Source organism: Cupressus sempervirens, chromosome 6 (genome assembly GCF_028749045.1).
Source record: "Cupressus sempervirens isolate cs-2001-9-10 chromosome 6, ASM2874904v1, whole genome shotgun sequence".
In the NCBI taxonomy this organism is placed as follows: Eukaryota; Viridiplantae; Streptophyta; class Pinopsida; order Cupressales; family Cupressaceae; genus Cupressus; species Cupressus sempervirens.
In genome coordinates this window covers 299,545,126-299,559,828 of record NC_143123.1, presented here as the reverse complement: position 1 = coordinate 299,559,828, position 14,703 = coordinate 299,545,126, and the positions used below count along the sequence as shown (strand labels likewise).

The 14,703-nt window shown below is 34.9% G+C and overlaps 1 protein-coding gene across 3 annotated transcripts in view; it reads left to right on the top strand.

The window, feature by feature from the left end:
* CHR18 (chromatin remodeling factor18) overlaps nucleotides 1-14,703 on the top strand; it is a 311,394-nt gene that overhangs the window by 76,119 nt on the left and 220,572 nt on the right. For all 3 annotated transcript variants that reach the window (XM_089787935.1, XM_089787937.1, XM_089787936.1), the window contains exon 8: nucleotides 1,957-2,011. In XM_089787935.1, coding sequence (XP_089644061.1) covers nucleotides 1,957-2,011 — 55 coding nt within the window. The remainder of the gene's footprint in view (nucleotides 1-1,956; nucleotides 2,012-14,703) is intronic.

Genomic DNA, 14,703 nt, shown 5'->3' with positions numbered 1-14,703 from the left:
CTTGGAAACAGGAAGTAGAATGCAGCAACTAAAAATACCCAAGCTATCTCTTGGTATCTTCAATTTTGAGCTGAAAAATGCAATTTCTGAAGCTATCTTTTGATATTTTTCTCCAATTTCTTATCATTTACGACTATAAGCTGAAAATTAAATTCAGTAGTCCTTTTCCAGCAACTCTGCCCATGTTTTGTTCAATACAACAAGAATTAGTGACATAAACTGTATTTCTGGAGCTTTCAACATAATATTGAGCATCAAAATGGCATGGTTTGCCCCTCCCAATGAAATGCATGACCTATAGCTGCAAAAAAATTCCAAACCTTTCTTTAAAGACCCTCACCTCCTCCCTTGGTCATTCAAAGACATCTCTTAATTCTTTTTGCTTTGTTTTAAATGAAACATTACTAAAAATATGCTATAATCGCAATTATGGCACCTCCTTGAATAACTCTCATCATTAAATGATCATTCTTTTTATGCTTTGAAACTTAAAACCTCAATTGATATATTTAGGTTTTTTTGCAACATAAAATCTTCTTTTATTTGCCTTCTTTGATGCTCAAAATTGTCTGTAGTATATTCCGATGCTATTTCAGATTGTAACTTGTAATATCCCTGTACAATATTTGTTCAAGATTTCTACTGCATATTTCGCAGGAATTTACACATTCTTAATGCAAACTCTTTCCTTTCCATCCAACAAATTATACTAAAAATCATGTTATATAGGTCTGAAATACAAATCTAAATTTAATATGAAAATAAATCATTATAACTTTGTTTCTCAGACGGCTATGAAGTACCTTTATTCACAACTTCTCCGAGCTGTGAACTTCGTCACGAATCCACCTCCAAGTCAAATTGGGTTTTTGTTTAATTGACATTGCCAGGGATTTCGGCCCAGCAATTTTGAACCTAAAACCTGAAACTTCCAAATTCTCCAGGAGAACAATAAGCAAACATAAACCAAGCAAATTCAGAATGAGCCTCTCAATAATCTTTTATAGCACATTTCTGTGACTTCATTTTCCTTTTGCCTGTCTTTTTATATTCTGTCTCTCTCTCTCTCTCTATATATATATATATATATATATATATATATAAATTAATTGTTCACTAAGCTACATTAAGCCATTTTAATACTATATTAAATAATTAAATTCTGTCATCATAAAATTTAAACTCATTTTACAACTTAAAATTAAATTATTTAATTGTCTTCTAATGTCACAAAAGGGGGACATTACATAACTCCCAATAAACAACATTTTTCTTGATGATTTGTAATGATAATGCTGCAATATTCCATGCTATAATTATGTTAAAATATTCCATCTTGAAATCAGGTGCTCACCTTGAAGTAGTGACTACAGCGGTGACTTCTATTACTTGAGGATAGATTGATATGGTAAAATTGCATCAATTTTTTTAACCAGAAGAGTTTACCTGCTCTAACTTAATAAACTAAAATAAATTTATCAGTACATGTTTTCGGTTCTATGAGATTGCTTGTGGACCTGGATACTCCTATGTTAAAAACTCATATATAATATATATATTATATATTGGTTAAGAGGTTCTCTGACCTTTATACGTAGGTCATATTTATTTTTTACGATGTTTGGGGGCCATGGACTGAATGAGCATATGAGTTCCGGAGAAACCAAAAAAAAGGAATTGTCCTATATTGGTGTCGAGGAGTGTGATGTTAGTCAATAGGACAGTTGGTAAGATGAGGATAGAACTAGCAAGGGGGTATATTTGAATAACTCTTCAAAAGGAAATCAGTGAGATTTAAACACAACAAATCATAGATTTATGCAAAATGCACTCAAAATTGCTATAAGTAGATAGTATCATCAATTATTGTGTTTGTTTGTATGCTTAGTGTTATTATAGGGAAACTCAAGGTGACGGGTCATCAGTGATGTTCACAGAATGAAAATTTATGTGCAGGTTGAAGCTCTTCCACCATTGGTGTTGCCAGACACTTTGTCTTCAAGAAACTTGAGTATGTTGACTGTTTCCTCAATAAGTGATGTTAGACTTCATGTAACTTTGTATTAAGGAAATTGTAGATTTTGAGCATTTCTCTAAAATATATATGTTTACATTTTGAGTTCGAAATTGAATACTGAGTTAAAATCAATTATCCAGTGAATTTGGGTGTATGGATTAATAAATTCTAAGCTATCAAAAAATTTGGTATAAATTTTTGAGCTGTCATAATGTTTGGTCAGCAATTGAGAAATTATGTTTCATACTTTCGTGATCAGTGAAGTGTAGAACTTGAGTGTTGTCTACAATAAACAATTGCTTTATTGATAGGTTATCATATTTAGTTTTTGTGTAGTTGAAAAACTTGAAATAAGTCTCGTGAGTGTAACAACACACCACTATTTTGCCACAATTTTGTGCACTCCTTTTATCTTTCCTGTATCTTAGTTATTTGACAGATTGGCAAACAATTTGGATGGAATACATACACACACACACATATACATATAATTTTTTTGATGGGCAATAAGCTAATGGCCGAATTATTTATTTGAGATTAAAAACCTATTTACGACCCAGCTCACTACGGGCACCGTGAGGAAAGAGCTGGATGGAGAAAACCTCTGCTCTAGCCTCAAAAGATAAAATTAAATAATCTTAGCGACATTCTTTTACAAATAATCCCATAAATAGAGAGGAATGCGGAATTCTCTGTCCTCTTACAAACTCTGCTATACAAAGCTGAATACGTGGGATTTTCCCCTTTACATTGGTTTGCTTTATGAGTACATAGATATGGTGTACATTCTATTTCTGAATCGGTCACTTGCATTCTGACAGGTCACCCTTCTGTCAGGCACTCCCATATCCTTCATAAGACGCAGGAATTCTTCCCCAAAGCTTGATACTCTGATAGCACAAATATCATATACTAATTTAAAAGAATAGCTAAATATCTTTTTAATGCTTCAGTATACTATACTGTATAATCTGTTTTAATGCTTATTCTATACTTTACAATCTAAAATTAATGCAGCTATTAATCTCGACTTTTTAATCTGGAAAACCATGTAAGCAAGATGTAGAAATACACCAGAAGCCTGGTGTAAGCCTTTCATCTTTTGATCTAGCTGCATGCAAAATAGACTTGTGCACAAAAGGCTAGTAACAAGTGAACTTTATATCTAACAGAAAATGCAAATGTATTCATGTACATTTTTCTATATATAATGCACATCCACTTAACTAGAAAGATAAAGATTATCAGACACTCAGACAATCCCCACCATAAATTCTTTTCATCGTACTGATCAATTTATTCCCATATTTACTGTACAAAACTCTTGCCATAAGTGCACTTCAAGTTAACGGATGCTAATCACAGTTATCATATGATAAATTTGCTTTACTGATCCCTTGCGGAAGGAACCATGTCACATTCTACACTGACAAATAGATGAATCAACCACCCCTTTTTACTGCATTCAACATCTTATCCCATTTATGTAGAAAACTGGATATAAAAGCCCATCTACAAACAGAATAAGAAGGAACAACCAGTCCGAGATTCCCCCAAATTCAACAATAGCTAAGTACTCGGCTTCTCAAGAAGATGCTAAGGGTGCTAAATTAAGAGTTAGAAAGCTGCATCCATTCCATGCCTATATAATTCCTATACCAGTAATACATCTGACCTATATAAGAATTACAGGCCAATGGAATGATATGGCCAATTTTCAATACCTAATGTAGTATCCTTAGTTGAGAGCTAGGGTAGATATAATTTAGGAAAAAAAACTAAACAGTGAGAACCGAAATAATACCCTGAACTTGTAATCAGTCTAAATTTGTTTACTTAATAATACTAAGCTATGTTATAGGATCTTTACTGTAATAGCAGCCAACAGGGTACCAGAATCAGCCAAACTGTTTATGAAATAAGCATCCACCACTCCATTATAAGGGGACTATTAGTTAATATAAACAGGATGTCCACAACTATAATGCAAAAAATGGAGAGTGTAAGCTGAGCGTATTCAAGAAGAACAAAATGGGCCTATCTTAACAACATTTCTAGACACCATCCAAACAAGCAATACTATTCCTCGAGTAAGCTTGCATCCACATAAGAGTTTCCAGAGTTTTGATGATCCCGCTCCATCATTTCCTTTTACATTGTCATATGTAACACCTGTGTTGTATCTTCTAGCAGGCTTCACGGTAATGGGAGGGAGATATTGGATTCTTTCAATATTAATGTTTGGGGAATCTGTAGGAGCCCCGTACCTGAGTGGATACATATACTTCTTCCAGTGTCCCCAGAAGATGGTTTAAGTTGAAACCATTTCATCTAAAAACTAGCACTCAAGGGGATTTCTTACTTCTAGCTTTGAAGAGCTGAGGATTCTTGACAATTATCAGAGGCGTTTTCACCAATTCCACACCCAGAATGTTGACACCCACTTCCTCAAGGTATGGGATCATGGAGTTCCCATCAACAATCCGCACAACACCTCTAGTCTTACCAATAATTCACCACAAAAGACACTTCTACAGAGGTGAATGGCGTTTGTTTTGCCATCTATGTGATCAGAAGAAGGGATGTAAATATAGCACTAATAGCACAATTTACTTGGAAACAGATGTTGTAATCTATTGTCTCCTCACCCATGATGGTCCTTACCACCAGGTTTGCTAAGGCATCTTGTTCATTGAGGATTCTGCCTCACCTTTCAGGCTTGATACGTGTTAGTATTTTTAATTTTCTTCTTGGCCAAGGAACTTGTCTCCCAGGGAAAATGGTCATCTGCTTGTGTTTCCACAAGAGAATGGTAGTCCACAGGAAAATGGTCGTCCACTTGTGTCTCCGCGGGAGAATGGTAGTCCACAAAATAATGGTCGTTCGCCTGTGTCTCCATGAGAAAATGGCTGTCTACTTGTGTCTCCACAGGAGAATGATAGTCCACAAGGAAATGTTCGTATGCCTATGGCTCCATGGGAGAATGGTAGTCTACGGGAAAATGGTCGTTTGCTTGCGTCTCCAAGGGAGAATGGTAGTACACAGGAAAATGGTTGTCCGCTTGTGTCTCCAAGTGAGAATGGTAGTCCACAGGAAAATAGTCGTCCAATTGTGTCTCCACAGAAGAATGATGTCCATGGGGAAGTGTGTTGTCTGAGGGAGTATGAGGTTTTCTACGAGGACATGTTTTGTCCACGGGAGAAAGCTTAGTCCATGGGAAATGGTTCCACGGATGCTTGGGTTGCTTGGCAGTTTGTTTCTTCAAATTGGCATGTTTGCCATGTGTTTCTATTTGTCGTGTTCGGGCCTCTACATACTACACGCTGAAAGTGATAATTATTTGGATACACAGCGTTACATTCTTAGTTGCTGAGAATAGATAAAATGTTTGCACATTAGGTGAAGCTATTCGGAGAAGCATCGATTATTCTCAAAAATGAATGCTAGCAATTGGACATTGGTCGCATGATGAGAGTTCTTCTGTCCTAAACTCGTTACTGATAATCAATGATAATAATGACTGAAGAATGTAACTGTTTGAAGAGCAAATGGGATGAAGGCACCTGGAAGAGCAGTCTTAGGAGATTTTTGAAGTGCAGAGCATCATTTTTTTTTAAGTGACAAGAGAATGTGGACAGGGGTGTGCAGGATGAGTACAAGTTTTTTGTGGACCAAAGATTAGATATTTTTGGGGATTCATTATGAAGTGACGTCGGTTGCTTGGGTGAGTTAAATGTAGGGTGTAAACAAGGGATAACGCACTTGGGCGGATAGGTATATTTTCAAGGGGGAAGGAGGTCTACTGCAACGGTGTGAAAAACACACGATTTGTGTGGTGAGGTCTGATATAGGAAGTTCATCAGCTGCACTTGTGAACTCATTTATGTGAGAAAGGTTGTGTTGCTGCATCTGTATTCTTTCTATAATGTTTTACCACTTTGTGATAAAACAAGATTTACACTAGTTGTAATACTATTGCTTCATTAGTTAGCTGGATGGTTTGGCCTTTAGAGGTAATTGCCTCAGTCTGATCAGGTTGAAGTTTTCTTTTTGTTGAGAAGGTCAGAGCCTTGGATGTACTGGGTTGGAGCCCACATTTGCAGTGATTAGTGATATTGTGGGTTTTTACCCAAAAAGGTTTCTATGCGATAAATCTCTCTGTCTTTTTTTCCTTTGTGTTCATTTAGTTGCATTTACTTTTAAATTTTTGAAATATTGATTCAGCCCCTCCCCCTCTCAGCATTTCTTAAGTTTTTCAATACGGCCTTTAATTGCCATGGTTCTACACTCCCGAGCAAGGACTATATTCAGATTAGACTCCATGTCCACAGAGGGTAGCACTCAGAATCGCTGAATGAAACTACGAATTCAAAGCATACAAACTAAGAAACAAAAGGAGAATCAATAAATAATTGTATCCTTTGGATCTGCATGTGTGATTAAAAATGAGAGATGACATTGACTGAGTGGGAAATAATGGAAGTAGATGGACCAAATAAACATGAGCAAATACTATAAGTTCTTGTTGCTTCTACGTTGTAATTGTACATAGGGATATATAAGCAACAATAGTAAGACAAAATCAGCCTACAACTTAAGGAATATAAGAGATCATCAATGAAATGAGCCAAGTAGTAAATCAAAACAAAAAGATATATATATATATATATAATACCTACATGCACGACAATATAAGTACAAAAAAACAAAAGAAAATAAGGGAATTTAGATGATATATGCAGGAAAAGGAAAGAAAAATAATAATTTGAAGAACAAAGAAATCAAGAGAGAAAAATAAAAACAAAAATGAATAAATTAACATATGTGTGTGTGTGTGTGTGTGTGTGTGTGTGTGTGTGTGTGTGTGTGTCCATATATATATATATATATATCATGATAGATAGCTGAAAAACACACAAAATACAGAGAGGTAAACAAGGAAGAGCCAGAAAAAAGGAAACCGAAGGTAAATAATAAGTATAATAGTTTAACAATGATGTTGGGGAAGGTCAGGATGCTTTGACGATTTTTTGAGGGGAGGGGGGACAAAGGGTCTCTATTTCGGGATAGGGTGGTGGGGGCGTTGGGGGGACAGTGGGGGGTGGGTTGATAGGGGTGGTGGGTGCAGTATACAATGCATATAGAACTTGAAATGGTGATTATGAAATGATGTTTCTGTCGAATATGCCTAGCCGACAATAAATTTGTGAGAGCCCAATAAAATAAAAGGAAAAGCAACCATCAAATATAATTTAAGTCATGGTATAACAAGAAGTAACTATTAATAATTAATAAAGATTGACAATAACAGAGAGGTGCAATTTGTCTTAGAAGAGGAATAATATAACTTATGACATTTTATTTGAAAAGTCATAACTTTAGAATAAGAAGATATAAGTAATGAAATAAAGAAGAGAGACAAGACATATTCGAAAAACATTCTACAAAGAAGTATTATATATTTTGTATGGAGGGATAAGGAGTTTTAATATGATTTTGTAATTTAAATCCATATATTATATTTCCATAATTTATAAAAGCATGTTGCTTTTTTATTATTTAAATGGCATTTAAAATTAAATTGCAGTTGATTCGTCCTTTATAATCATTTTAAAATTTTGTAAACAATTTATGTCAGATAAGTTGATGAGGTCATCAATGGCATTTTAGACTCAATCATCACAGATATTGTTAAATATTTAATTGTCTCCGAATTTGTGTCTAGTTTGTCTTCCCGACCTTAGGAGTTAAAGTGCAATTTGGACTAGTTTAGAATTGTATATATATATTTGATCTACCGCGTCTTGATCATTAAACTGTTTATAGTTTATGTGCATAGAACATTATAAAGTTGTACGTTATAATCTTCATTGTAGTTGACTCTATTGCTAATAAGCTAAAGCATTGGTCTTTTATTATTGAAGTATTGGATTTATATTTGAAGTTAGAAAATCTATAACTTGTTACAAACCTCAAACCTATTATTAAAAACCTTATACAAATCATTCATTTCAAACTATCACATAGGTCCATATTATTCGAGTTCCAAGACTTTGCCAATCGAAGAATTCTCCAAAGCTTAAATTCGCTTTACAAAAGCTCTAAACCAAGTGATCGGGTTTGAGGAGAAGGTCTACCGGCCTAGGTGTAGCGGAGCCTAAAGTGCAAGGGAATCAAAGTGATTCTTGTTCGTTGGCCAAAATTGATTGTGGAATCCTATCGGAGAAGTGTCAGGCTTTTGGATTTCCAATCTGCGGTTTTGGGAAGTAACAGATTGGCGACTTTATTGGGGAGAGTTGCTCGCAACAAGTGTTGTGAAGTTACCCAAATTTCAGATTTCGTAAACTAGAATTAGAAAGTAGTTGTATCAATTTGTTTGGAAGCATACTCTGTTGGAAGCGAGAACCCGAAATATCAACAATCAACACTTTTGTCGGAAGAGGTGGCGACTTTATTTAAAAGGATTTTAGTTGGTAGCTTTGCCGAGGGAGAAGATTCAGAAGGAGATGGTGATAGTTTTTTCAAATGTATCGATCATTTCTAAGAAAACCTTTTATTCTAGATGGTATCAGGCCATTGGATTTCAAAATTTTTGATTATGAACCTAGTAGGTTATCTCCAAAGCTTTCAAAACTTGTACCAAAGTTTCATGGAGAATGGGATGACTTGGCAATTCAGCATTTGGATGTGTTTTATACATTCATAGAGGACTATGAGGTTTGTGCAGAGGATTAAGTGATGAAATTGTTTGTCAGAACATTGAGGGACAATGCGAGACAGGTGTATGAATCATCACCTACACAATGTATCTCATCTTGGAAATAATTTGAACAGAACAATGGTTCCTATGTGAATTTCATGCTCTTAGTGTGGAGGATAATGTCTGTTATGAAACAGATGAAGCCCAAAGCTGTAGCATGGAAGATGATCTTGACATGTCTCCACTTGATGGCTTTTTCAATTTAGGGAGATTTGAAGAGGAGTCTTCGACGCATTTGTACATGAGGATGACAAACATTTATCATGAGATACCATTGCACATCATGCCCCCATACGTGGAATTTATAAAGAATGTTTTTGAGTTGGGAGTCTTACCAAGTGATCCCGATTTGAAGCTTCTTTTTTAGATATTGGAGGAAGGTAATGGCGATAAAGAAAGTTATACCAAAGTGCTAGAAGAACATAATGATCTTTCAAAGTTGAATGGAGAAGAAATTTATGGACAATCTGAGGAAGAATCCATCCATGATGAAACTTGTACGACAACAAATGTTAGCAAATGTAAATTTTAAGAGGAATGTCTCAGTGTGGAAGAGATTTCAGCCTTGCTAGATAAGGAATATCAGAAACATGTTGAAAGAAATAGTCCAATTTTTTCTCAATTCAGCATGGTGAGCAACTTGATGGATCAATGCACACTTAGGAGGTGCTGGATGAAGGAGATAGTAATTCATAGGAATCATAGAGAAATGCATACAGTGTATGAACATGAGGAAGTTTTAGGAGATAATGAAGATATTAGTCTTGTTGATGCAGCATCTGATGATTTGGATGAAAATTCTCATGAAGGTATGCCTAAATTCTCTATTATCTTGAATCCATTATTTGAAGAGGAAGCAAAGGATATGTCCAAGTTATCTATGTTCTTGAGTCTATTGTTTGAAGAGGATTGTCCATGCAATCAAGTCCATCAGCGTTGTGATTAATATAGCAGGCCTAATGATTTTGAAGCCGATAAAACTCGTAATATGCGTTCAAAAGGTGAGGTGTCTTTCAGTTCGTCATATGGGCAAGAGTTGTGTAATGAGATGGAATCAGCCGAGCATGATGAGGAAGATAGATTGAGGGATAGTTGTGATGATTCCTTATCCGATCATCCCCTTGATATATGTGAAGTGACATCTTTTAAATGTGGATCATCTTCAAATTCTTATTGTGGAAAGAATATGCATTCAGAGTATGGGGCTGAAAAGGATTGTGTGCAAAGGGACATCCAAGCAGAAGAGCTTAATCTAGATGCTAATATGGCTGATCAAATGCATAAGAATCCTCTATTCAACAAAGACCATGAAGCACCTGATGATTTCTTGAAGGCTAAACAAAAGTTGGATACCAAAGAATGCATTGATGAAATAGAAGCAATATGTAATGTTTATATGAATTGTGGCATTGTATTCAGGAGATTGAAAGTATTACATGATCAGAACTATGTGTTTGATAGAGGAAAGAAGTAGTGTTCATTTTTGGGGGGCCTTGGGCCGCCCAATTTCACCTTGTATCATGTAAAGCATGGATTCTTGGTCTACACCTCCAAAGATAGTTGGAATCTCGTTATGCACATAAGGAGCATATGTCTCTAGAAAGAGTCACTGATGGAGTCCAAATTATTTTGCCTCCATTTTAAAAATATTTTTGGAAATGTATCAAACTGAAAATAAGAGAGAAAATTATTGAAGTTGTTCAATATATTGAAGAGAGGCTTAAGGAACTTTGTGAGGAAAAAGAGGAAGCCTATTCAATTGGGCTCTTGTGGAGATAATTTGTGAAACCCTAAAGAAACCATTTGATCTATTGGAAATGAAGAGTGAATGCAAAGTTGAGGATGATAAACTAAAAGAGCAACTCTTGATCATCTTATATCTGGTTATAGCATTAATTGAAATGAAGTTGATATTCAAAGAGGTTGTCAAAAGTCAAATGGCATTTATATGCAAACATGTTCATGTTGAATGAAACACTATGGACACTCAATTGAAGTTGCAGAGATATTTAACCGAATTGATTGATACATTTGGACTTTATGGTGGAGTAGGTAGATGCTGCAAGGGTGTTATCAACAATGGAAAGCTTACTAGGATTTTTATTTGTTGAAGAAAACAACCATAATGTTTCGAAGAATAAATGCAATAATGAAATTCTGGACTTAAATGAGTAGTCTCATAATCATGTTTCAGCTATAGGAATGATTATCCACATCAAAAAATTAAAGGGAGGCTGCAAATATAGAGGCAAGTTTGTAGGTCATAAGAATCTACTTCGCATTGCAACTGCTCACAACAGACATAGTGCACCATTCGGGGATTTGGACCCTGGCACATGTGTGTGTAGCATGAGTCTACCATGAATTGGTGATATCTTTGTACAACTGTAGTACCGAAATGGATTAGAAGACAAAGTTAGTGTTATGATTTTGGAAATCACATATGTATAGTAGGCCCCGATGAACATATAGGAGGTCCAAATGACAGTACTGGCCCAATGGTCAGACATCAACAGTGATAAAAGTAAATGGTAAAGAAAACAAAGACATTGAAAAGAAAAGGTGGAATCTTGTTTGTGAAAGATTCTGAGCCTATTTAGAAGAATGGTAATTATCAAACCTACTAAGACCAGGGCCGATACAAGAGTAGATGTCGTATTAGAGGAATTTGATAGCAAACTTGCAGATACAATTGTGAAGACTATGGAAGACGACACCATTAGAAGATTGAAAATTCAATTGCAAATTCTATATATGCTTTCATCTATCAATAGTGTATACAACACTGTAGATCCCCAGTATTCATCATGGGACTAAGTAATATGCGCTAGGAGAAACACAGTATGGTTGAATAGGATTAACTGATGCACCAAATGCTTCAATGTTTGCTAATTATTCCAGGATGATTTGGTACCATTTGAAATAATCACCTTCATTATCTAATACATCTTGAGGAGAAGTTGCAGATAGAGAGATGTCATCACGGGATATTTGGATGTCTGAAAGTCATCGCAACAACAAAAATATAAATGGACTTTAGTTAAATGCATGATGTCTCCAATGGCTATAGTACCTTCACGATGGTGCCTGATAAATGAATGTGAAAAGATCAATACATGTGATGATGAGTTGTTGATGTGAAATTATTCCATCGATTTTAGAAACGTTTGGCATGGAGGCACGATAGCGCTTAAAGAAGGCGAAGATAGCATTAAAGATATCATTGAACCTAATATGCCTAGCCGACAACAGATTTGTGAGAGCCCGATAAAATAAAGGGAAAAGCAGCCATCAAATATAATTTAAGTCATCGTATAACAATAAGTAATAATTAAAAATTAATAAAGATTGACAATAACCGAAAGGTGCGATTTGTCTTAAAAGAGGAATAATATAACTAATGACTTTTCATTTGAAAAGTCATAACTTTAGAATAAGAAGATAAAGTAATAAAAAAAAGAAGAGACAAGACATATTCGATGTGATTTGTCTTAAAAGAGGAATAATATAATTGATGATTACTTTAGAATAAGAAGATAAAGCAATAAAAAAAAGAAGAGAGACAAGACATATTTCAAAAAACATTCTACAAAGAAGTATTATATATTACGTATAGGGGGATAAGGAGTTTTAATACGATTTTGTATTATAAATTCATATATTATATTTCAATGATTTATAAAAGCATGTTGGTTTTATATTATCTAAATGGCATGGAGAATTAAATTGCAGTTGATTCGTCCTTTATAATCATCTTTTAAATTCTGTAAACAATTTATGTCAGATAAGTGGACAAGATCATCTATGGCATTTTAGACTTGATCAATTTATTGAAAATATTAATTGTTTCCGAATCTGTGTCCAGTCTATCTCCCCGACCTTAGGAGTTAAGGTGCAATCTATACTAGTTTAGAATTACATATATATATTTGATTCGTCGCGTGTTGATTATTAAACTGTTTATAATTTATGTGCATAGAACATTATAAAGTTGTACATTATAATCTTCATTATAGTTGACTCTGTTGCCCAAATAAGCTATAACATTGGTCTTTTATCATTGAAGTATTGGATTTATATTTGAAGTCAGAAAATCTATAACTTCCTTCTTACAAACCTCAAATCCATTATTTAAAACTTTATACAAAACATTCATTTCAAACTATCACATAGCTCCATGTTAATCAAAATCAAAGACTTTGCCAACTGAAGAACTCTCCAAAGCTTAAATTCTCTTTAGAAAAGCTCTGAACCAAGTGATTAGGTTCGAGGAGAAGCTCTACCCGCCTAGGTGTAGTGGAGCCTTAAGTGTAAGGGAATTAGAGTGATTCTCGTTTGTTGGCTAGAAAAGATTGTGGAATCCTATCGGAGAACTGGTAGGCTCGTGGATTTCCAATCTGCGGTTTTGGGAACCAACAAAAACCTTAGTTACCGGATTCGTGCCCTAGAGGCCGGATCCGGATTCGGGTTCGATCCGGATCCGGATTCGTGCCTGGATTCGTGCAAATTCGGGCAGGATCCTTGTTTTATACAGTGGATTCGTCCGGATTCGTGGGCCATGAATCCTGACGAATCCACTGTGTAAAACAAGGATCCTGCTCGGATCTGCATGAATCCAGACACGAATCCTCAAGGATCCAGCATGAATCCTCAAGGATCAACAGGTTCAAGTGAGTCTAAATTATTTAATATGACTTTTTTAAATATATTTTTTGGCTTTCTAGTGCTAAAATGACCTTTTTATGCATTATATATACTAATAAATGAGAGAAATATATATATATATATATATATATATATATATATATGTTACTAGTTGGGGCTTGGGCAAGATCAGTAATATATATATATATATATATATATATATATATATATATATATATATATATATATATATATATATATATATATATATATATATTCACGAATCCTCCACGAATCCTAATCGGGAAAAAAAAAAAATCACGAATCCACGGATCCGATTCACGTGCCCGAATCGGATTCGTATCCGGAATCAGTAACTAAGACAAAAACTATTCTGCAATTTCTGAGGACTGTTTAGGCATTTTTCTTGTAAGGGTTTTGGTATAGAATTACCTCTGAGCATGGATTTTATACAGTCATCAAGTTGGCTACACTACTGTTTACTATTACTGCATTTTGAGCTGTCAATACATACCGTGATCAGAATTTCTAGAGCTGCCTTTTGCTCTGAAGCAGTGTCTCATCTGCATTCTTTCAGCATTTCATCGTTTTTGTTGGCAGCAATTTCATCAGAGGCTGTGATCAGTTTTTCCAATTTGGCATGAGCATATAGTGACTGCTGCAGGTTGTTCTTGCTCTCACATAGCCAACGTCCTCACCAAAATACCAGGTCCTATTAATTAAATAAGTTTTTGTGTATGTGCATATGCAATTTGTGAATTATTTGCAAAATCTGAATTATAGCAAATATATTCAGAGTTTGAATCTTAATCATTTACTTTTCAAAGCATTGTTATATATGTTTTCTGAAAATTGCAAAATTCATATATCTCAAAACACAAGAAAATATAAAACTTTCAAAGAAAAGAGTTATTGTTCAGGTGAGATTTAGCCTGAGCTGGCAAGGCTCATTACATAAAATTTCTTTCCATATTCTCATATGACAATTGAAGGTGCTATTAGCCATTTGTACTGCATAAACAAGTTGTCTTGATGATGGGCCATGATTTAATAGACTTAAAATAGAATTAGGAAGGGCTGAGACCCATCCCAGTTTCATACATATCCACTGCCAGCACTGATTAGAGAAGCTGCAAGTTAATAAGATGTGATCTGCAATCTTTTCATTTTGCTCACATAAGAGGTACCTGCTAAGGCCTTCATAGCCCAATATTTTAACTCTATCCATAGTCAATATATTTTTTTCTGCAAAGTTATCCAG